General features: G+C 25.0%; 2 protein-coding genes across 6 annotated transcripts; one reads left to right on the plus strand and one right to left on the minus strand.

The window, feature by feature from the left end:
- Nucleotides 1-6680: 6680 nt before the first annotated feature.
- On the minus strand, nt 6681-8221 carry LOC129963434 (chromatin complexes subunit BAP18-like). Its single transcript, XM_056077794.1, has one exon. The coding sequence runs from the start codon at nt 8011-8013 to the stop codon at nt 7534-7536; it is 480 nt and encodes a 159-aa protein (XP_055933769.1). The 5' UTR covers nt 8014-8221; the 3' UTR covers nt 6681-7533.
- Nucleotides 8222-8498: 277 nt separating this feature from the next.
- Nucleotides 8499-26119, plus strand: LOC129963432 (presenilins-associated rhomboid-like protein, mitochondrial). Of its 5 annotated transcripts, none has more exons than XR_008783975.1 (11): nt 8499-8649; nt 9467-9626; nt 10588-10728; nt 11775-11919; nt 13716-13865; nt 14993-15063; nt 19887-19988; nt 20450-20547; nt 22448-22542; nt 23216-23284; nt 25984-26119. XR_008783975.1 is itself a non-coding variant. In XM_056077791.1 (10 exons), the coding sequence occupies exons 1-9, from the start codon at nt 8609-8611 to the stop codon at nt 22536-22538; spliced, it is 999 nt and encodes a 332-aa protein (XP_055933766.1). In that variant the 5' UTR covers nt 8499-8608; the 3' UTR covers nt 22539-22542; nt 25984-26119. The 5 variants fall into 5 exon arrangements, 3 of the variants coding, with proteins under 3 accessions (XP_055933766.1, XP_055933768.1, XP_055933767.1); XR_008783976.1 differs by lacking the exon at nt 25984-26119 and adding an exon at nt 24087-24346; XM_056077791.1 differs by lacking the exon at nt 23216-23284.
- Nucleotides 26120-26677: the final 558 nt, after the last annotated feature.

Here is a 26677-nt window from a genome sequence, read left to right on the forward strand (position 1 = left end):
AGTTCGAATTCCGATATAATGTTTAGTCATTAGGAAATTTCAATACCATTATTAAGCATATTTGATCAAAAACATTATTAAGCATATTTCATTCTTCTTTCAATTGTTATGATTATTTTGATTTTTAAATTATAAGTTCAATAATTTGCCTAAAAAGAGTCACATACACCTTCTTAATTTTAAAAACTAATCGCTATTGACCACTACCCTGTTTGAAAGTGTAATGTGTTCATTTTTAACCTCTTGTACTGGAAAGCTGAATCAGGTTCCTACAACAAATTGCCGGATTTTTGGTTTTCGAATTTTTATTTCAGTCAAAGCAATCCTTAATTCAAGGACAAAAATCACTTGAACGTCCTTAACTATCGCGGTTATCCTTATTATTAATGACAATAAATGTGCAAGTTACGAAGTGCTGTATCTAATTAAGAACTTAAATATATATTTCCAATTCAAGGGGTTAATCAAATATGCATAGACTGATCATCATGGTTTCCTTATCCAAACACTTTTAAACTTCTGTGAAATGTACATTTAATTCATACTGATTTAGAAACTACTCTGTTGTTCTGTTCATTATGAATATGTACCTTCCTTGCATTGAATGAAAAAATTAGCATTTTGCTACTAAACCGGAGATAGTCTTAAATTGGACTATAATTTCATACTCCCCAACAATATGCTTCATTGATTCAAAAATGTAACTGCCATGTACATTTGACAGATATCATGAGAACATGAATTGATTCTTTTAAACAAGTGCAATATTTAAAAAAAAAAAATCTTTCATTAAGAAGCAGAAGTTGCAAAATTTTAAATAATTCAATTATGTGTTTCATTATCATTTTAACAGGAAATATACCTGAATATCAACATTTTGCCTTTTAATGTTAACATTTTGGCCTAACTTAATCACAAATTTTAGTTTATGTCAGATGTAGCTTTACACTCAAATTAAAGAATAGAATTTCAGTAAGCATTTAACCCAGTTTGAGCATATACATATAATTTTGATAATTAAATGCAAAATTCTTTATTGAACATTTTTAGTTCTGCTATCTTTAAGAAAACTAATGCAAATGATATTTAATAATCAATCCAGAAATTTTTAATATAATTGTTATTTCCAGTTTATAAGTTAATATTAGAGTTTCTCACCTATAGTTACACTTCGTTTGAAAGTGTAGATGCACTCCTTGATTACAAACGATTTTTAGGCAGGAAATGTTTAGCATAAACTTGGAATATTTTCTTTTAATATTCATTATATACGAAACAAAACTGAACTTTTATTACAATTATGCCTTTTAGAATTCTTTTTTTAATTTTGAAAAAAAAAAAAAATTCATATGCAATGTTTCAAAAATATAATAAAATTAATATTATTATAAATATCCAAATACGTCTTCCTGCTTATGATTTATAAAATTTAATATCAAGGAAAATATGTCATTCATTTTAAAAGCGTGTTCTCTTTAAAAACAAACAACTGCATTTATATAAGGGATCATCAATTTACTTATATTTCTAATAGCATCAAATTTCTCAATGACAATCTACATTAAAAGAAATTAAGATGATTCTACAAAATAAGAAATTGGCCCATTCCATGGATTTTGAAACCAAGGGGCAAATTTTTTTTTAATCTATTATCATGGTTATAACACATAATTTTAATGAAAAATATCTGATTTTGCTTGTTGTTGACTTGATTTTTGTGTAAAAATATTAGATCTCATCAAAAATTGCATTTTTTAAAACCTTGGCTGAGAATTTGTAAATGGCCTGTTTCATTATTATATTTTTTAAAGGTTTCTATAATTATTTCACCTTTCATAAGGTGCCTATAGAATTTTAATTTTCAATTGTTAATATGTTTTTAGTAATACTATATCAAAAAATTACAAATTAATGTCTATTTTGGCTTTGTTTTAACAATCAAAGCTAATGAAGATTGTGGAGTGTCACATACATGACCATTAAAACTTTTTTTTTATTTTTTGCATCATTAAATTAATAGAAAGTTCTAAATTTTTATTTTCTAAATATAATCATACTATTTGATGAAACTGCATTTAAAAATTTAAAAAATATTATAATTAATTTATAATTTTCAATGGTCAGGTATGTGACTTCAAGCAGTTATGTATGTGACATTGAATTATAAAATCCAAAGCAGTTATTTTAAATTCATCTCACCAGATGGCAGTACATTCCTTTACTTCTCCAGCTATAACCTAATGTTTGTTTTTAAGCAAAGGTTCACAGCACACTGTGTTTGAAGTATGCTGCAAGTCAGATTTTGCTATCTTTAAGCATCTTAGTCTTATTTTGCTATTTTAAGCTTAAAATATGGATGATGAACAAAGAATAAAAAATGCTACTAAACAAAAGAGATATTATGAGAAAAAAAGAAATGATCCTGATTTTAAAGAGAAAGAAAAGCTAAGGCAGAAAAAAATAAGAGATTTAAAAGCAGCAACTATGACAAAAAAGGAGAAAAAGAAACAAAAGCAAGCAGCTAGAGAAAGGCAGAGGAAATGCAGAGCAGCCAAAAAGATAAGTAATTCTACAAAAATTTCAAGTTTGAATTCTTCTATTGCGACTACCCCAGAATGTTCTCCTTATACAGTTCCCCAGACACTTGGCAAAGCAGTTAAAAAAACTTTGAAAGCCTTACCAACCTCACCTCGAAAACGAATGGCTGTAGTCAGCAATTTAGTGGAAAAGGTAGGTTTAAAACTGCAAAAGGAAAGAGAGTCCAATATCAGTGATAATAATCAAAACAAAGAACTTGTGGCAGACTTCTTGTGCCGAGCAGACATAGTCTACACTGCTCCAGGAATGCATGATGAAATGATAATTTGGGAAAATGGCATTAAAAAACGTGTTCGTAAACATTTTCTTACAATGTATATGAAAGAAGCACATGCTTTGTTTAAGGAAGAAAATCCAAGCATTAATATTGGATATTCAAAATTTTGCAGTTTAAGACCTAAAAATGTTCTTCTTCTTAAAGACACACCTAGTGATCAGTGTAAATGCAAGAGTCATGAGAATTTCATTCTTTTGTTAAAAGGATTAAATATTGATTATAACAATGATTTTTGGAAAGAAGTGCTGTGCAATTCAGACTTGGAATCAAAGTGTTGGGAAACAAAATGTGATAAATGTAATGCTGGAAAATTGCTTTTAGATTTTATTGGCAAAAAAGGATTAAATAATGCTTCTAATGTACAATGGCACCAATGGGTTAAGTCAGAAAATAAGCGCTTCTATAAAGAAACCAATGAAGGTTGCATAGCTGAATTAACTGATAATGTTTTAGAAAATTTTCAAAGTTTTAAGCAGCATGTAAAAATTAAACGAATCCAAGCTGCTGCCTTTCAATCTGATATAAAGCAAAGCAATACTGTTGTATTGCAAGTAGATTTTGCTATGAGTTATTCATGTGAGTGGCAAAGTGAAATACAGTCTGCACTATGGAGCCGGGAAAACGTAACTTTGTTTACAGCTGCATTATTTGAAAAGAATCATAAAACACAGAGTTATCTTATTGTAAGTGATACTAAAGATAAATCTAAGCTATCTGTGTCTGCTTTCATTTTGAAGCTTTTGGAAATTATTAAATTTCAGGCAAATAAACCAAAATTAATAATTTGGAGCGATGGACCATCCAGCGAGTTTAAAAACAAATTTATTTGTTACTTCCTCTTTATTTTATTCAAAACACAAAAGCATTTTTCTAGTTTCGAATGGAAATATTCAGCAACTTCCCATGGAAAGGGAGTTGTTGATGGGATAGGAGGTACTGCAAAGTCCCGAGTCTATGCGGAAGTAAAGGCAAGAAGAGCTATAGTACAGAATGCAGTTGATTTTGCTACAGTTGCTGCAAAAGTAGTACAAAATATCACTGTCATTCCTATGCTGCAAAAGGATATAGATAAAACTCAAATTGATTGGAATTTAGCTAAGGATGTTCCAGGAATTAAAAAAGCCCACATAATTAAATGTTTGGATGAACACATTTGTTTATTTACAAGTCAGCAAAATTTGGATACAACTGTGCAAGAGCTATGCTTTTGTAAAAATACAGAACAGTGTTTGAAAAGAACTCCATTACTTGCACAAAATCACACTTCTGCATATATTTCACTTGGCAAGTTTTTACTTGTAAAAGTGTTTGGAAAAAAGTCCTGGAAGCCTTATGTAGCACAGGTGTCTGCATTAGATAACACCGAAATCAATGTTATTTTCCTAAAGCAGGTATCCGTATGCAACTTCATTTATCAAGAGAATGATATAGGAGTTATTCAGCGGGATGACATAATTAGAGTATTGCCAACACCTATAATTAACGGTCGCAATACTGTAATATTTCAAAATGCAGTTATGTGAAATTGAACGATGTCACATACATGACTACTTGTCACATACATGACCTGTAAAGTTACATTTTTTTTTTAATTGAAAAATTAAAGAAATATTTAATGCATTTATTAGTTTGTCTTCATTAAACCTTTTTCTTATGGGAAACTTTTTTTAAGCACGTTTCATGCATATAATTCACTGATTTTTTTAAAGAAAGTTGGTGTTATCAAATCACAGTTCCAATTTTTGTCACATACGTGACTATCTAAAAAAAATTTTAAAAGGTCTCTCAAAATTTAAATACAAATATATTTTTCATTACCATTTATTAAAACTCTTTTTTAATTGTCTAACAAAATTAAATTTTTGACTTTCACTACATTTGTACATAAATTTATCAGATATTTATGCATATCTTTTAGTCCGATTGTCACATACATTACCGTGGAATGGGCCAATTCCCAAATATAACCATTTAGTCATATCTGTTCAAATTAATTAGAAATTTACAAGAAAAAGACTTAGAAGCTCTTTTAATGCATGCAATGCAGCAGACAGGCTACATTTAATACCTTCCTATATTCAACTTTTATTTCCGTTAGTATAGTAATCTTACTATAAAAATGTTTGATACTTAATTTTTTTTTTTTTAATCTGCTCGGAGCAATGAAAAACTAATGTACATCTAAATGTGCATGTATGACTAAATGATAATGTTTATGCACTATACATGTTCTCTGTACATTTATTCTCAAAAAAATAATAAAAGTAATAGTTAAATAAGAATCAAAACTTAAAAATGATTAAACAACTTTTTTATAAGTACAGCAATCCACAAAACAAGTTTAAATAAATTTTTGTATAATAGCTAATTATTTACTATAACGTTACTTTATAACACAAAAATAGTGCAATGATTACATGTTGAAGTTTCATCCTAACAACATTTGAAATAATTAGATTTATTATTTATATATACATATATTGCTTTTTTTATTATTTTTTATGTATATTGCTTTATAAAAAAGAGTATTAAATAAAAACAGTTAATTTAATAAAATAGTTTAATAATTTTTGTCTTAAATATTCTCTTAAACTTAAGCAACAAAATGAAGCACATGCTGCATTTTAAGTTCAATTTAAAGCATTTCATGTACCTGCTAGCAAATCTCTTTTTGTAAAGTTAAGATCCCACAAACAAGCAAAAATCATGTTATTCCAAGAGCTTCTGTATTGGCTATGTATCTTAAAAACTATGTGGCAGATAAAGGGGAAGGGGCATCATACATAATTACATTTTAGTTCTTGCTCCTTTCGGTTAACATCAAACTTTTTCTGTACTTCTACTCCAAAGTTTTTTAACTTGTGAATTTGAAAAATAAAAAAATAACTTTTCAAATATATATTTCTGCCTTATTTATTAAATACTTCAGTATAAAATAAGAATTATTGTTAAATATTAATTATATTGTGAAATATGTAGAAAAAAACAGAACTCTCACTTCATATTAGAAATTTTGAATTTCAATCATTCATAACTCATGAAATGCTTCTTCAAAATTATAAAATGCTATATTTTCTTGAATCAATTTAATATGAAAAATTTGGAAATGTATTCAAAATCAGCTGCTATTGCTATTTGAAAAAATTGTTTGTGGAAGTCTAAATATGATGAGCCCTTGCAATATTATATATATACTTATAGAAGACATATCTATGATGACAATCATTGTGCAGTTTTGGAATCATGAGCAGTATTTAAATACTTTTTTGATGAACTATATAACATGATTAGCAGAAGAAAATGATGTAACTTCCAACCTTGCAGAAATCCTAACATATGGAACTGGAGGATTAATTAAGTTACATTTCTAATACTTTTCATGAAAAATGAATTAAAGAATAAAACAATGCTAACCAAATGTTGAGTAATCAAATATTAAATTTTATTAGGATATTACTTTATTGGATGGTAACAAATAGCTATCATTTAAATTCACTTTAAAAATACATATTGAATAATTTAATAAAATATGGTATTTTACCATTATTTAAACAGTAATTGTTGCCTATCTTAAATCTTGATATAAAATATTCAATATCTACTGTCCATATTTGGTAGCTGACAAGCTTATTAAATTGAACAATGTCATATAATGTTCTGTCAGGCATGGACAATTTCTTGTATTATGCAAGTATTTTTTAAATTCTTCCAAGAAACTGATTGTCAATGAATTTATTACTGAATGTATGACATTACTGATTAAAAGCTAGAAACACCAAAATCAACTGGTATGATCAAAGACAAATTTTTCTTCTCCCTTTTTTTATTTTTTTAACATACCTTACAATATATATCATAACACCTAAATACAAAATGGATTTAATATGATACATAATCTTTTTCTAGAAAATTTGAACGATTATTTAAAATCAGTACAAATGCCGATACATTTAAAAAAAGATCATGATGGCCTCTACAAACTAAGCAAAGAAAACATTTTCAAATCTTCAGGATACCATTATAATATTGGGGAAATAAAAAAATATGCATAAAAATCTATTTAAAATAATTAATCAAAATTAAGATGATATGGATAAAAAAGAGCAATCATTATTATAGAAATTGTCAAGCTTAATGCAAAGCAAATATTAACAGCACCTAATATATTACATTAACTGCATTTAAAATTAGAGCATGCATTTTACCATACAATATGACATTTATGAATTTTTTTCAAATAAATACATTAAAAGAATGTATAATTAATTATGAAAGGCACTGTGCTTCAATGTTAGAATATATACTATGTGGAATACATATAAGACAAACTTCTGCAAAAGTTTATGAAATGTAACAAGAATCTTCCTATATTGTATTTATATTTTAGGTTGAAAATATTTCCAACAAGTAGTTTTCTTTTATGAGAGAAATATAATACAAATTCATCATATAAGAAAATTGTCTAATTTCCAAAATGATGATAATATCCAATTAAATATGACTGAAATACTGACATGAAAAGTGTAATTTATTAGAAAAATTAACATGATGTTTCAGTCTAAATATAATTTATTATTAAAATGAATCGATATGAAACAAAATATTATATAAATGTCAATTTGAATAATGAATAATGGTATCTTGATCATTAGAAAAGCTTATGATCCATCCGTGCAACCATAATCTAATTTATCTGCAGTCGCAAGACCTTCAACATCAACCTCTTGTTCAGTAGCATTAAGCATATTTAGGGTTATATCAGCAGACTTTGCAGATGATTGGGATAGTACACTGCTGGCATTTCTCGCTTTCTCTTGCGAAATGGGTGTTTTAGAAGTAGCTAATATCTGCTGTTTTCTTAATGGCAAGCCAGCTTCCTCATAAGCATGCCTTTTCATACTGTTCCTAATTTGCAAAAGAGTTCTTTCTTTTATCCTTTGACACATATTTTCAATTTCTTCACCAAATTTGTTTACGGCAGCTCGCAAGGCCAGCAAATCACTTTCGGCAATTTTGTTATTGGTATCAGAGTCCGGGTTCAAATACACTTCTAATTCTCCCAAAAGTGTAAACGCTGTCCCAAAATCAGTAAATATTTCCGAAACAATATGCGATGTCGGACGATTAACTTGACTCATTTTTGAATCTTAAATCACTTAGACACAATGAAAACGAAATGCGTTCAGATCACTTCACTTTTAATTTGAGAACAACAAGATTAAAAATTCGTAATGTAATTTTTCAAGTAAAGCGTCAACATATATATATGTAAAAATTTATCTAATATATATGTTTATCCACAACAGACAAGGTGATGCGTTGCATTTATCGATTTTTGAATCAAATACATTTGGGAGATGTGTATGAGCTGGTTTTACCTCTAGTAACCAAATAAACCGGGCAAACTGTTCTATTTAAATAATATTCCATCATTTTCCAAAATAAATAGCTAAATATTTCGCATAAAAGTCACTTGCTCTGATTTTATCATGAAAGACAAGATTATTGAAAAATAAATATCAGTTTTAACTAAATTTAAAACTAAGTATTTATGTCTTATTATTCTTAATTACTATTGGCTAAGTGATAAAACTTTAGCAACCAATAGGCTTATAAATTTTGATATTCATTCTCTGGGTAGACACAAAACGAAGCAGTAGGGAACAGAAATGTTTATAAACATTTATGTAACATAGTTCTGAAAAAAGAATTATTAATAATTTAAGCATCAATATGCTATTTAATGTAATGCAACGAAAACTGTGCCACTTAAGGTGATTTGTGTTTACTTTTTATGATTGTCAACAGTTATTTTATTCTATTTGATAGTCAAATTTCCGCAGCACAGCTATATTATTTCTATCCACCAACATAAAATAACTAGTTTTCCTCAGTTATCAGTGAAATCTATATAATCCATGCCAAATATAGGCTATGTGGAAAAAATTTAGGCAGATATAAGAAAAGAAGCATGAAAAACCTTTTTACTTTGTTATATTTTAAAATTTTCTTTATATCATTACTATTCATTTTTTAATGATTATAATAACAATAAAAACAACAGCAATAAAAACAAAATAAATGAAAGCAATCGATAAATTAAAATAAAAATGTGTTTTCCTATTCTTCATTAAAGAATTAGAAATTGCTAGTAAAATATTTTAGAAACTATTTCATGTTAGTTACAATTGTCTTAACAAACTAAGATACAAAAAAATTGTACTTGCGATGTACTTTTTTATTACCAGCTTATGGATTTCAAAAAATTAGTGAATTACTCAAAAAGCTAAAAAAATTTTTACCTTTGAAAACAAAATATTTCTTATTGTACTTAACATATTTGTAATCAAACTAATCTAAAATTCTACAAAATTCAGATTTAGTTATATACAAACTTCGTGAAATTAAGTTTACAGATTTTTATTAAAGTTTATTTTTTTATTAATATATTATTTATGATAAAGGGGGTTTCATTTACTTTGAATAAACTTTTTATTTATATTGTATCTAAAATTAATAATTGGACTATAACTTTATTTAGGTGAATTTTTTTTGTATATATATATATATATATATATTTTAATTTTGCAGGTGCAGTCATTTTGTCAGTGTTTCAAAAACATTTATGAGACAAACAAAAAGTTCAAAATGGTCCTTAAAAAGTGATGGAAATATAAATGAAGTATCAGAAGTAGTAACATCTAAATTAAGTCCAAAATGTCTTATAAAGCCATTTATATTCACAGTTACTGTAAGTATTAATCTTCTTCAGAGTTAAAAACATCTATTATTTCAAATTTTTGTAATATTATAGATACTAAAATTATTTCATTTGATCGATCTCCCCCTTTCTTATTTAGACTATTATTTACTTTTATTAATAAACTTTTTATTGAACTGAAATAATATTTTTTATTAATGATTATTTTTGCCTTTATTTTAAAGGGGAAAATGTAGTGTGTGAATTATTTATGTACTAATAAATTAGATTGAATTTATGGTTAGCAAATTAGTTTGATTAAATAAATGTTGTCAGTTACCCTAAGTATATTACTAACATTTGATTGGTACAAAATTATGTATTTTTATAAATCAATGTTAAATTGATTACTGTTAACTCAGGAAATACTGAAAATTATATTGTGAATATCTTGCCACCAGAATAGTAATGTTTATATGGAGAGCCTGGGTGGTCAGTCTATAATCTCCGATCCCTAATGGTGCTGTTGAAAGATAGCAGTACAAACATATTATAACTTAATAATGTAGTGCATAGAAGTTTAAGAGTTTTAAAAGATGTTATTAATTAAAAAAGGGGAAAAAAGTTTTAAAAAATTTGAATATTTTTGAATATTTATTTCCTTTGTATTTTGAGAGGAATAATTCCTAATAATCATTCTATCATTGCCCTTTGATTTTTTATTTTTATTTTATAATGATATTTTTCCCATTTTATTAATTTTTTTATAACTTTCTATTTAATTTATTTCTGATTTTGAGTTGTACTCATTTTTTCTATTGATGCCAACAATAAAAAAATATTAATTTTTTTTCTCATATATTTTTGTTATTTTATGTATCTGCTTTATTATTTTTATGATAATCTAAATTCATTTGTAGACAATATTGTTATATATAATACTTTCACTAATATATATATTATATTATGTATGATTTCTATTATAATCTCATTCAATAAAATATTTTCCCAGTTTAGTGGCTGTTGTTTTGTTGCTTGTACTTTTTGGCAATATGAAGAAATGAGGATATATGCCCAGAATATGTTCAGTAATCATATGCATCCATTTAGATCTCGTAGCTCAGAATATAAACGTTCTGAATTTCGAAGACAGGTTTGAAGCTTTTAAATATTCAATTAATATTAATTATATGATGATTTTTTAAGAGATTGCAGACCTAATATTTAGAAATTATTCACATCCAGGCATATTTTATTTATCTCATTTTATCTTACTATGAAAGTATGCTAATATATTATACTATCTTTGATATGTATAACACTGTTTAAAATTTACTTCCTTCTGTTTTGAAGTTAAAAAAAAAATGAAAGAAGTATTATCATTCAATAAAATGTTTCTTTGAGGAATTAATAACAGATTGTATAATTGTGTGTGTATGCATGTCTTTTTAAAAAAATATTTACAGATTACAAATGTTTTCTTCAAATTTTTGGTATATGTATACAGACTGTAGTGCATAATGTTAATTTGAATTTTTATAAATATATATTCTAATAAAAATTTAGAATTTCAGTTATAAATTTGTTTTGATCAAAAATATAAAGCACATTTTATTGGTACTTGTGTTTTAACCACTTGCCATTGGTGAACTTTAGGTTTAATCACATATTATTGGCAAACATAATCAATAGAATAACATAACATTGTTAGTGATTTTTTTCTGGCAATTGATTGTTGATTTCTATAATTCTGACATCTTTGACTGTTAATTACTAACATATGGTTAATTTGCAGGTTCCCATTTTTTTTTTTTCATTGGAGTATTTATCATAGAAATTGAATGCTATTTTTGGCTATCAATCATAAATGTGTTTAGGAAAGTTCATAGAAATATTTAACAAATAATTAACTTGCTTCTGTTTTTTTATTTGCATATTATTTTTAATGAAAAATTATATGCAATTAAAAGTCAAAAGTTCAATTTTAATAATTTGTTATGAGATGAAATTTAATTTTAAGACTTTTTAATGCAACATTTATTACTAATGCTCTTAACATTTCATACTCAATTTATTTAGTTAAATATTCTGTTTCTTTCTTTAATGTGATTTTTTTTTTCATATTATTTGTTGAAAACTGAATAACTAGGTCAGTTGAGAAAATGAACAACTATGCTGTAATTTTTTTTTTTTCTTTAGATAAATGCATGGTGGAATGCACAGAGTGAAGGTGAAAAGGTTGCCTTAACTATATTTGGAATTAATTTATGTGTGTTTTTACTCTGGAGAATTCCAGTTTTCCAGCCATTTATGATGAAGTATTTTTGTGCCTCTCCTGCTCTAAGTATTACTTTTTATATTCCTATCTGTAAAAATTTTTTACTTCAGAGAATTATTTGTGAAAAAAAAAATCTTTCATTTTCATAAAAATATTTAATAAATGTAATGAAAAAATTTATTCATTAAATTATTTTTATAAAATTAATCTTATGTTTATATATTACATGCTATGTTTGATTTTCTACCACCATTCTATTTCAATTCTAATAATGTTTCATGCTTTCATAAAATTTTAATCATTTCTGGTTGATTATTTTTTTATGAATAAATTATTATACCTTATATTTGAAATGCTTGAATCATATGATAGAAAATTGGAATATTCATTTTTTATTATTTATTAAGGTATTATGATTAAGGATTTTTAGCATTAATATATTGGATGACTCTATATTAATAATCTATATTATACAACCATGCATATTTAAATTCTTTTCACACTGAAAGCTAAATATTATAAAAAGAACATAAAGATTGTGCATTCACATTCATATTATGTAAATTCTGCTTTCTCTATTTTTTCATTTATTAATTGACAACATATTAAATATAAAACAATTATAATAAATTAATTATTAATTAATTAATTAGTAATTATAAAAGCAATTAAATATAAAGCAAATTAACCCTTATGTTCATTTTGTATAGTATACCATATATACAACTTTATAAAAATATACTACCACTATAAAATAATTTTGAACTTAGTTTTATTAAACACATGACATTTCTAGACATTTATTTATACTTCAAAAATAAAAAGAAGAATAAAGAAGCTACCTATATACTTTTTTTTTTTTTTTTTGCTTTTCTTCAAAAAAGCAATCTTGCAACGATAAGGGTTAAATATAAAGCAATTATGTTAAAAATTGAATTAGTCTTTCATGCTCTCATTCTTAGACCTTGACATTTTGAATGCTTGTTTGTACATTTGAAATTAATTCTAGAAGTATAATTACTAAAAAAAAAATTTACATAAAAACAAATAAATAATGATAATTGATTCAAACATATCTCAAAGGTTTATTACATTTCATCTCTTTCTAAAATGTTTTGTAGGAATGCTTTAAATCTTGCATAATCTAATATGTCATGTTTGTTAAATAATAAAGGTATGAAATATTTTTAATTTTTTTAAATTCTTAAGTCATGGAAAAAGAAATATATTAATTTTATTGAGTCAGCAAATCAGTATGCAAAATTCCAATATAGATATACCTACTAAAAATATTTGCATGCACATTCTCTCTTTCCTTCATTTGCACTTGTACATGCAGCAGCTCCTCAAGGATATCAATATTTAGGTTTCAACCATAATTTCAAAGGAAATTTTTTTAACATATCTAAAAGCGTATACATCTTATCTAATTTGGCAAATATTTGTTTATTAATTTTGATTGAAAAAATATACATAGTTTCCATTTTTAAACATAAATTTCTTTAAATTTTGTTAACATTTTTTATGAGAAAGGGATAAAATTATAATCGTGCTAGTCACTTTTCAGGGGAATATTAAAAAAAAGTTTTAGATCCTAAACAATGCAGAAATTCAATTTATTTTAACTCTCATGTTAAGTTTAAATAAAAGAAGAATCAATCAATTTTGAACCCTTGAATTATAGCTTTATATTTGCATTGTAGATATCATCATTAATCCTTCTGTGATGTATTAATTTACAGAAAAAAAAATGTTACTTATATTGATAACTTTTACCCTTCCATATGTATTTTTACAATGTTTACTAAGCTTGCATTTAAGTGTTTAGACTTAATTTTTCTTAAATGATTTGTGCATTATAGGGGGATCCTGCCTGCCAATGTTTTTATCAACATTCAGCCACTACTCCTTTTTTCATTTGGCAGTGAACATGTATGTTTTGTACAGTTTTTCAAATGGAGCTGTTGGATTTTTTGGCAAAGAGCAGTTTGTTGCTATGTACTGCAGTGCAGGTAAAATATGTTTCCCTTTTAAATTTATTTTTTATGTTGTTTTCTAATGATCTATTTTTATATCAAATTCTATTTGAACTCTGTAATATAATAATTTGATAGTTTTTATGAATGCTCTCTTAATGTAATATTCTTTATTTGTCAGAGAATATAAACTCTATTGCTTGAATCTTGGTAAATTTAAAATCAATTTAGATTCTAAATTATTTTAATTATTCCTTTTTCTATGTAAACTATGTATAAATTTTTAATAGTTTATTTTTTTCTCTAAACATACAAATTATTGTAATATAATTGAATTACCAGTAGTTAATCAAAGATTAAAAGGTCTGATTTGTTAAACTTTTAAAATTTTTATTTAACAACACATTGTTTAATAAATTATTAATTATTTAAGTTCTTTTTTTCAGAATTGTATAAAGTTATTTATAATGCAGTTTCCAGCAGGATTTAAAACTGGAATCAAACAAAATTTTTCTAACATAAATTTTAATATGTGTGAATTTGAAAACTTTATTTAAAATATAGATTGGTTCAATTTTATAGAGCCTAAGAATTGCATATTTATTGTAGTCTCTACCTCATTAAAGATAATTCTGCATTGCAATAAACAAATTTTTTAATTATAAATTTAGGCTTGCATAGTAGATTATTTTAAATTTATTATCAATCCAATTTGTTTTTGAACAGAAAAGTGAAATATGTGTATAGATAATTACTGTATAGATATATGAATATATCTGAAGTAACTAAATTTTGGCTAAAGCAACTTTTAATGACATTGTTCAACTTAATGCATATCGATTTCCAATTTATTTATCATAATGTATTGAATTTGTGAATTAATAATCTATATGTAATGATCATATCTGTCGTGTCATTTTGATATGATGAATTTTTATTGATGCTTAGAAAGGAATCAATATGAAACACTTTTTGCCAATACTCTGTGGGAAACATTACATCTTAGTTAAAGATTAAAAGCATTTAAAAGTAAATGCTAGTTTTTATATATAATATGCATGTAGAGAAAATATTTTATATTATGAAAATAAATATATAAAAAGATAATTCTTTTTTGCCCGTTAACTTTACCTTCCTCAACTTTTTTTTTCTTGTGATTAAAGGTGTAATATCATCATTTGCTAGCTATGTGTTCAAAGTTGCATCTGGAAGATTGGTTACATCCTTAGGAGCTGTATGTAATTTTCTTGTTTGTTTTGACTTTGGTTTATTTACCTTTTATGATCTTAGATAATCAAAGTAATAGATGAATTCAAAATTAGATTTCAAAGGTTTTTTTTTTATTAATTAGAACATGTAAAGTGTAAATATTTTAAAACTGAATATCTTTCATTATAATTTTTGTTAAAATAACAAAATTCAGATAATATTGAAATATTTCATTGTAAAAACAAGAATATCTATACAATTTTTCATTTGTTGTAATTTAGGCAATAACATCCATTCAAAATCTCTATATGTATTTCATATTTTTTATATTTATTTAAAGAAATAATGTACAGTATATTATTCAACATTTAATTTTGTTGTTATTAAAATGTCTATCACATTAAAAAAAATGTGTACTGTCTTTTTTTGCATATCATCAGCATGATTTTATGGTTAACTATTTTTATTTAAACATTGATTTTTTTATGTATGAGAAATTGAAACTGTTTAAATTATATATATATATATTTTTATATTTAGGTTGTTGTATCAATTAGAGTTATTTTTTCTGTATAGATATTTTTTAAATTTCTTGGATTCAGTAAGAAAGCCTTCAGAAAACCATTTGTAAAGTTTGGAAGTATTTGGGCATTTAATTATCTACAATTATTTTTATATCTTTAATATAAACAACTTTTTGATTAATGAGATAATCATCATAATTGATAAAAAAAAAAAGTTAATGTATCTGCATTGTAAAGGGGAAAATGAGTAGTATTAAAACATTCCTATATGGGGGAAATAAAATCCATTTTAGGCAGCTGGCTGTATTTTTTGTAATTCATAATGTAGAAAATATTACTCTCTTTCCATCATCCACTGATGCATTTAACAATCTATATATATATAAAAAAAAAGGCATGATAAGCATTCTCTTAAATCTATTTAAAACCACTGAAACAAAATAAGTATTTTGTTAAACTTGTGAAAAAATATACAGTATTCTACTAGCAACTCATAAATTCACCCTTTTTGTATTTGTATACACTGACTTTCTCTGTTTAATGTTTTCTAAATCATGATTTTAATGAATTTTGAGTTGGAAATGCTGCAAGAATTTCTTAATATTTATCATTTATCTCTTTATTATTTTTTTTAATTTATTATTTATTCCTAGAATAGTGCTCACACTTGTACTAGTTGTTTGAAATATCCAGGAACTTTTGGATTTTTATATTTCTTTGAATTTCTTCAGATAGGTTGAACTTACTCTCCTTGAATTCTGATCATGTAAAGGATATGCTTGAACTCACTTTGTATAGTGGAACTTCAATCACAAGAGCAATTCGTGGACCAGTTTAAAAATGCTGGAGAAGGAAATGCTCATTTTTAACTTTTCTTAAATTTTGGCAATATTAAAAAAAAAAAAAAAAAAAAAAAAAAAAAAAGCACCATTTTTAGTTATATAATTCATTACAATGAAATTTAAGTCGTTTTCATTGTTTCAGCAAATTGTTAATTGTGTGATTTTCTTTTTTTGTAAAAGGCTAAAGAGAAATTCGATTTGTTTAAATTCCTTTGTGTGCGTGTATTGCCTCTTGCGTGCATGCACACACACTCACAAAAGGCAGTAAACTAAATTTTGATGCCTGTTCAAAAGGAAAATGTTCTGCACATTTTCATCCAATGTTTACCTTGAAACTAAGCAAAATTACCATTTAATGAATTGCACAATTGTCTATATTTTGAAAATAAAAAGAGGTATTACATTAATCTAAGTCACATATTTAAATAATAATAATAATAAACATCACTTTTCAGTCTGATTCTGAAGTATAAATGATCATATGTTCTTAATACCATGTGTGTGTGTGTATATACATATATATATATAGCATTCAAAATATGTGCAATATTTGAAAAAGTTAAATTTTGGTGAAGAAATATGTCTTAATTTATGTCACAATTTTTGCCACTAATGTCACACTTGCTGTAAATAATTGATAAACAATAACTGTGCCTATTAGGTCTTAGAAAATAACTTTCTTGATTTGAATATATTGCTAAAATAAATAACAAAAATTATAGCTATTAATGCTTTTAACTTCCTAAAAATAAGGAACAATTACCATTTCTTTGTTTCATAAAATACATAATTAAAAATATCTATAGTTTTAAAAGTTAAAATAAAATCTTCAAAATAATTTTAGTATACTTAATAAATACCACATAACAAATCCAATCTTGATATAAAAAAAAAATTCAATTTATGCTTAAAATTATATGAAAAGAGAAAGAAAATCTAATGAAGAAATAGAACCTAAGAAAATTGCTTCAAGGAGTTAATGAAATAAAGAAGTTTAAGTTAAATTTCAACAATGAAAACTGTGGTTGCCTATCATATTAAAAGAAAGAATTAATTGTCTGTATGTTGCACAATAACTAAATTTTAATCATTGAAAAGATAATTTTTGGGACATTAAAATGTTGTAAAAATTATTTTTGTGCAATAATATTTTCAGAAATTTTCACCAAAAAAAAACTTTACAATTTTGCATAATTTTTAATTAACTATAATTCCTTTGAACGTTTTAAAATGTATGTTCAAGGAACACATTGTATAAAATTGTATATGTATCAAAAATGTTTTTATCAAATGGCTTGGTAGCTTTTCATCAAATGGCTTGCCTTTTGATGTATTAACAGACATGTAGATTATTGACACAATAATGTCTTTTTATATTAGTTTAAAAAATTGCACTATAGATATTAAATATGGATGACTCTCTTTAAAAAAAAATCAGTTTTCATTTTGACTTCATCCCTTAAATACTTTAAAAATGCTAATTTTATAAAATCATTTGAAAGGTTTCTAAGGAAATATTGAATTTGATGAGATGTATTGATCTTTAACAACTTAAAAAGCACTTAGATAAAAATTTGAACAAATGTTTGCATAAAAATTTTAATGCATTAGAAGAATGTACAACAAATTTGTATTGGTATGACATCATAAAAAAAACCCCTTAAGATATATACAATGCATGTGATTCATTAAAAAAATTATACTAATATGTATATTAATGAAAAGTTATATCATAACTTTTTTATCCATAAAAAATTTTGGAATATAATTGGAAATTAAATATTAGAATTGATTTTCATTTCATTTTATCAAATAAATAAAAGTATTTTGTTCTGTGTTTTTTTGGAAATAGGAATAGTGCTTTATTTCTAATTTGCCACAAATTTCATTAGTTGCAAATATCCAGTTGGTGTAAATAAGGAGATAATAATATTTTATCCCCATATGTGCTATATGAAACCCTTCGGCACCTTGTGGAGTTAATCAGAATATCACTTTCCCTTTTCTAAAAAGACCTGAACATGTTTAGATATATCTCTGAGAAGAACATTAACTTTTCAGAGATGGGCTTTTGGTTATTAAATCTCTGTTTTTTTATTTTGTTTTACAAAAATTAATTTGAATTGGTACCTGATTTGGAAAAAGGACTGTATTTTGTATTTTCTCCCTCACTTGATGGGAATCATTTTAATTTTTAGGTCTGAAAAAGAGCATATACTTTTCTTTTAAATACAACTAATTGATTTCTCAATTTTACACCATATGATAATGGCATTCAGGTCACATATTCTGCCTCTCCTACACTACTAAATAATGTTTGATTTGCTTTGAATTAGTATTTTCATTGAATTAAATAAATTTATGACTAGTTTACTATATTGTTCTTGTTTTTTTTTTTTTTTGCATCATTACTAATAAAAATAGACTACAAGGAGTTAATGCAGAATATCCTTTATGTTACTTGTATTTGGATAGAGTGTTAACTTCGCTGTTGGTATTACAAAGTTAAGCACTTGATGCATATTTAAAAACCTTATCACTCCATTTATTTTTTAACATTTTAAAATTTTCTGTTATTGATAGTTTGTAATATTTATGTTATATTAAACTCTTTCTTTGAAGATTTTTTGTAATACAATTAAGATAACTAAGCTTTATTGTTCATTGAAGCATCTTTACTAATAGAAATAGACCAATAGAAAAAGCACAAGTGACCAGAAATCCAAAATTGAACATCTTGAATATGTGTTCAAAATCACTCTGAAATGGTGCTTATTGTAAAACATCATTTTAATTAGAGAAAAATGAGATTTAAGGAGCCTCACTGTGTCCATCTGTTTAATTAAAGAGAAAATAATATTTCATATCTGTTATTATTTTTCCCTCTTCTTCTTTTTTTCTGTTATATTTAATTTTTTTGCTTTCTTTGGTTTATCCTTAGCATGAAGGGGAAACTTCCTGCTTAGAAAATATTATTAAAATGCTTTTTTATTAATCAATTATTCTGATAAAGATAAATTATTTTTCATAATAAGAGTTATCCTAATTATTATTATTATTATTATTATTATTTTTTTTTTTTGGAAATAAACTTATTTTGGAACATATTTGGCTAGCTGTTTAGCTTTAACCAGAAATAAGATTAACAATTTAAATAGATTTTATATTTTTGATTTTCTTAAATGGAACAGACATCAAATGATGTTATTTTTCTATTGTTTAGGTATAAAAAATAGAAAGAAAGAATACCTTATATTAAATGAAGAATTTTTGTTTTGTAAAACTTAAGAGCCTAAAAGTTAAGGGTTTATTTCAGTCTTATGAAAATGTCTTTTTATAGCAATGCTAAACTTTGTATTGATGAACCAACTTCTGTTTGAATGTCAAAATCTTAGAAAAGTATTCCTCCATTCAGTTACTTATCATACTTGTATACCATTTGAATTTTTACATTTCTTTAAAATATTTGCTTTTTTAATTAGTCAGGTGCTCTCATGGCCATTCTGTCATCAATATGTGTTCAGTTTCCAGAAACTCCACTACAAATAATTTTCCTCCCTTTTTTCACTTTCACAGCTAGCAATGTAAGTACTTTGATTACTATTTATTTTGAAAATAATAATAATAAATAAATAACATATTTATGCTGATGAATAAAAAAATGAATGTATGTTATTTTTATGTTTCATTTTAAGTAACAATTAGTTTATAGAAACAAAGTGATTATAATCATTCTTTAAAAATTTATTATGCAGAATTTTATTAATTTTTTATTTTACCTATATATTTTTCCTTCTATTCCTCTTTCTTGTGAATTAGGTCTTCAAAATCTTGTAACTTTTGTATATCATAATCAAGAAAAATAAGTACTTTTTAAAATAAAAATAAACACATTAAATCATTTTCCTCATATTTTATTATAGTTTAATGTAATTTATTATTCAAATATTATGAGCATTTTTAATTTTACTGTGTACGTGAATTTTTGAAATATTTAAATTGTTGGTGTCTTTCTTTTTATTGCATTCTGAATTTTATTTTGTAGGCAATAAAAGCTATTATGGCACTTGATTTTGTTGGCCTTATAGCAAAATGGAGACTGTTTGATCATGCAGCTCATTTAGGAGGAGCTATTTATGGAATGTAAGTTTTTAAAATATCATGAATTGCAAATTGATGCATTTCCAATTAAATTTCTCATATGTATTAATCACCTTTTTTCTGTGCTTAGTATCTCACCCTTCTTAGTATTTTTTGCCTATTGACATAATATTGAAATAACTCTGCTGAACGATTAAATAACTCCTCTACAATGAGCATCTGTTAGATTTTAATGAAATATATTTTTTTCATCTTTCTAACCTTGGTCTTTCAATTAAAAGAAAATAGAAAGAAAGAACAAAAAATGCATACAGTCAAAGGCAAGACAGAAATTCATATTGTAAGTAACCATTCTTTCTCAATATGAAGAGAAAAGTAAACTTAAATCTGTGCCACTAAAATATTCTAATATGGGTTGTGACCATCAACAAATCAAATTTTCAGCTCAATAGATTTTACAAAATAATTCCAAATATGAAACTGCTTTCAAAGTGGCCAGATTTTCTTGGAATGGAGAATGACTACTGTTAACCGGTTTTCTTTTGTTTTAATTGGAGAAAAATCTAGATGCACTTCATGTATTATCCTTCCAGGCAAAATGCAACTGCTTTGCTGACATGAAGATCTAAGTTATTGCATGGGCTTAAGTTCATTTTAATAATTAAATGTATAATATTAATAATATTTTTGTAATGTGTAAATATAATTGAAAGTAGAGTTTTAAAGGTATAAATAGAGTTTTAAAGGTATAAATGGAACTGTTGTTATGGTAAGAAGTAGGTAATTCTATTCCATCCTGATTTATTTTTTAAATTTATATTTTTTATCCTCAAATGAATATGGTTATGTATTAGTACAGACCTTATATAGCATTGCATATGACATGATGAATACCAGTGAAATCAAAACCACAATAACTTAATGTGAAATTGTGAGATAATATAAATATATAAAGAGTGAGAGATAAATATGTTAGCAAAGATCCTGCAAACAATGCTTTTAGAGTTTAAATTGTGTAAAAGTAATTTTTATGATTGCTGATTTATCTCTTTGCAAAATCAGCAAAAAACAAAACTTTCCCAATACTATCAGATTAGTGAAGAAAATCTTGGTTCCTTCCAAATCTTTAACAGAATAAAACTCCTGCCTGCAAATCAATTGCAGATTGGTGAAGAAAATCTTTTAACTCATCAGGCAAACATTTAATTAAAAAATAAATGAATAAAAATATTTCGACTGTTCTTGTCTCAAATTAGAGAAAAATATTTGTACAGTCACCTCAAAAAATTTATAAATATAATGGAATTAAAATGTTGTATGCAGATATATAAGTTTCAGTTCTTAAAATCTTTCAGAAAAATAGATTAATTTTTTTAAAAAGAATTCAAAACTCAGTGAATCATATTGACTTGCTAAAAAAATTTCTTTAGAACAACAGTTGTTCACTTACTTTGACAATGCAAGATTTTTTTTTTCCTTTACAATTATTAGATATTATACTATATGCAATTATATTTGATAAATCATCTAAAATAACACAAGTCATTAAATATAAAAAAATTCAACTCCAAATTGTAAAATTTGAGCTACCAGTGTTTTGAATAACAATTATGATTACTTGTGCACAAAATTTTATGACTGTAATTGTGATAAATTTATGTGGACATCTTATGCACACACACACACACAAACATTTCTTTTCATAACTACTGATGCAAAGTTACTTATTTGAATTTATTATTGAATTATTCAATTGAATTACTTATTTGAATTATTTCACATGATTTTCACCTTTGCAAATTATTGAAAGAATGTCTGAAGATTTTATTAAAAGCATTATAGTCCAAATGTCCATAAAACATAGTGCTAACATTATTTCAAATTAAATATAATTTTTCATTTCTGTATATATGATAAATTTCTTTTCTGCTTTTGCTTGCAGCTTGTACTTAAACTATGGCACCAAGTACATATGGAATAATAGGGAACCTCTATTTTCTTTTTACCACAGATTGAGAGAAAAGAAAGAATAATTATGTAAGTATTCACTTATTATAAAATAATGTTAATGTGATGATTATTGTATTAATTTAAATATAAAAATATTCTATTGTTAATTTGATATTATTAAATTTCTCATAACTAGTAATTAATCAATCAGTGGCCCTTAAAGAATACCATTTCTATGGGTTTCAATAGACAGAAAAAATCTCAATATCAGATTTAAATATGAAGAAAATAAGCACATTTGATTGATATATTTGCATAATAAGACTTGTAATGGTCATTAAATAGTCTTTTTTTTTTAAGGAATTAAATAAGGAGATGATAGGGTCAATTCACACTGAGTGTTTATATTAAAAACAGTTAATTTTTGAGCTTCTAAACAAGACAGAATTCAGTATTTTATAATATTTATTAAGTATTTTTAATTACATCTGTTTTAATTGTATATTATACATCTGTTTAGTTGTATATATAGCATAACACTTTTGCATGTACATTGTCAGTTTCTATTTACTGGTATTTAATGCAAATCTAATGTTCAACTTTTAGTAAACCCAACAGAAATTTATAAGTTCCCTATGGTAATAAATATAATTCCATGATCTAGAAATGTAAATGAAGTTTTATTTTTGTGAATTATTAAATTATGTTTATGTAATTTTTTAAAAACTCACACAGTTTTTAAATATTCTGTGGCTTGCAGATAGAAAAAGTTGATCATTGAACTGGATATGCCATTATTTCTTCAAAATGATCATAAAAACAAGGACAGGTAATTTCTTGAAGTATAAGCGTTTACTGTTGTGATGAGGATATTATAGGTTTTCTGAGAAATTTATTTGTATTTTGTTCATATTTTGTATAAAAATTGAAAAAAATAAATTAATCTCAATTTTTAATTGATTAGTAAACATAATGCAAGGGATTTAATTAGTGATTCCATAGTTCTATGGTAAATACTAGTGATTTAACAAATCCTGCCTTATAATTGACTCTCATGTTCTTTTCTCTTCTGTAGAGTTGATTCCAAAATTAATTTTATACATTGCAGAAATGCATCATATAAGTATGAATTGTTCTTATTGAGAAAATTTTCATTGAGTAAAATAAAAATAGACAATGACATTATTAGTTAATTTACTATTCTATGACCATATCTTTTGAAATCTGACAAAAAAGAATTATTCTATTATAATGTAGTCATTTTCCATAATAGACATTTTTGAAAAACCTTCCTTTTTTAAACAGCTTATAATTATGCTGTTTGCATTTTAATGCAATTTATGATTATGAAATTTTTTTAAGTACATTGAAATGTATCTAAATGCTCTATCTTACAAAACACAAAGCACATTCAAGATTTTTTTTTAAGTCAGATTTTATGTCTTTTACATCAGTTACAAAGTCAGTTTTTATATAATTTTAGATAGCATGTTAAAAATACTTTATATTATTTGTCATGCTGTATATATATTATATTGGACCTTTTAACATTTTGTATTAAATTTGTTCTAGGAAATTGTAAACAAATATGTTAAATATTGTTAGTTTTAATGTCATTTTCAAATTTTCAGGATATAAAGGAAGAACTGTGGTGATTTCTGAAGTAGCCACCATGTTGCTCCAAAACAAACCACTATTCTAAATAAACTAAACCAGTCTTCTCTGATTATTACTTAATTTTTCATAAATTAAATAAATTAGTTTTTTTGTGTTTGAATTTACATTATAACTTCTTATTCAGTTGCATAAAAGTCATTGAATGCATTGTAGTAATTATTAACATTATAAATTCTTAATAAAATCAGATCTTGCATGTCTGAGATTTATATTGACATTTAAATGAATTTATTAGAAATGGTCTAGAGAAAGCTATTTTTCTATTTAATAATATTACGAGTATATTTCATGTCAAATAAATTTTTTAAAATGTTACAGTAATTTTTTTTTTTTTTTGAATTATGAGCAAAATGTGGGTTTTTTATATTTAAACACATAAACATGCAATTCGTAACTGATATTTTCTTTATATGTTTGCACAATCAATATAAATTTTAGTTTTTATTGAGACATTAGATATAAGCATTCCCTTGGCTTTCTTGCATACTTCCAAATATGGTGCACTTTGTGTAGTTTGTAATTGGATCATATAGTGAAAGACTTTTTTGAGTGTGCATTTTGTAACAGTTTTTGTCATCAGTTGATTTGATCCAGGCTTTGGCATGAATTTACAATTTTGTTTTACATATGCATATCATGCATTTAGTTTGTTGCTTTTTAAAGTATTGCAAGCATGGCAATAAATATATTCTCAGATAGATTGTTTGTTGACTTTTCTTTTAGAATTTTATAGATTTCTACATTTTTATGTAAAGACTGCATCCATATTGTGTATTTCTAGTTCATTGCATTTTTATTGTGCCATATTCTGAAAGACAGACATAATTTAAAAGTGAAAATTTTCTTGACATAACGTATCAATCATACTATGTGCAGATTTATCAAAATCTTGTGATCCAAATTTTTGATTATTACAATACTTTGCTCTGTACTTCATGAACAAGGAAATATTTATCATCAAAATTTCAATTGTAGATTTTTTGGAAAAAAACAAAACAAACACGGATTTATACTTTTAAAAATAATTTTAATCTTCATGAAAATATATTTTCTTTACATCATGATTATTAAGCATGATTTTGTATTATTGGGTTTTTGCAGTAGTTTATAATGAAAGTTTCCAACTTCCATTACAATAATTTATGTATTTCTTGATTAATGAAAATATATGACAAAATGATTTGCAGTTTTTTGCTTTATTGAATACTTGCACTATATCCAGACATGGATAATTCAATAACTTCAAGCAACTATTTGAGGAAAACACTTCCAACTACTTTCAAATCAATGGTATCTCTCCTTTCTAGTATTCAGATCAAAATAGCATATATGTTATTCTTCTGTATTGTCCTTTGAACATCTTCCAAAATCTCCATCCCTACTACCTTTTGAAGTTCTTTAAACAGCGTTATAAAATTTCTCACTTGCATTATCAATTCTTTGGTGATACTCAATACTTCTATATCCTATTAAATATTATCAATAGATCTGCAGATAAATTGGAATAATTTTCCCCTCTTATGGATCCTCTCTTCTGATAGCCTATATGGTGATATACCATCAATCATGACACATTTAATCTAGTATAATGTTAATAAATTATTTTGATGCAGAATCATTCATTATTTAAAATTTTGTGATTTTATAATTTCATCTCAGCAGCAAGATTGCTTGTTAAAGAAAAATTGTTAGCATGGATGTTATAACTATGAACTTTTATGCTACAAACTTTTATAACTCTTGTATTTCTCTTTCAATGTTTAACATATATATTGTTTGATAATTTTTAATTTTTTTTTTTTTTTTTACTCTATTATACTTTTAGTTATGGTAATATTTTTTCTGTTTCAGTTATAACAACTAAGAATCACATTGTGGAAAGAGATACTGTGAAGAATCTTTTGATGAAATTATTTTATTTTACAATCTTTGCTATTTTTGTGGAGCATGATAAATTATAAAATAAAAAAATACTTGTTTTATGTTATTAGGTTGTGAAAAAAATTATTATTTACTGAATTAAGTTGCAAATGATATATAAAGAATTTATTTGTTAATGCAATAAATAAAAATAAAAGTTCCTTACAAAATAAATTTAAAATAAAAAAAAATCATAAAAAAACTATTGAAATTTTAAAAATCCTGCTGTTACAGATATTCAGATTATACACCATCCCCTCTTTCTTTTCATATTCAAATTATGTTTTCAGTGTTAAATTTCCTTAGAATAATTTGCTTCGAAATTAATCAATGAATAAATAGATATTGGTTTAATTTTTTTTTTTTTGAAGATTTATACCCATTGGATGCACAATTGAAATTTTATTCATGCATATAGCTTCTTCTATCAACAAACGAAAGCATACTAGAACAGTTATTGAGTACATGAGTGAGAAAAAAAAAATTCTATCCATCATTAAAAAAAAAAGATTATTGTAAAATTTGAAGCAATATAAAATACAATTTTAAGATGTTTTGCGATAATTTATGAGATATATATGTTAGTTTAGACATCAATAGTATACAAACATGTTCTTGCATATTG

The sequence above is a fragment of the Argiope bruennichi genome, chromosome 3 (assembly GCF_947563725.1).
Source record: "Argiope bruennichi chromosome 3, qqArgBrue1.1, whole genome shotgun sequence".
Classification (NCBI taxonomy): domain Eukaryota; kingdom Metazoa; phylum Arthropoda; class Arachnida; order Araneae; family Araneidae; genus Argiope; species Argiope bruennichi.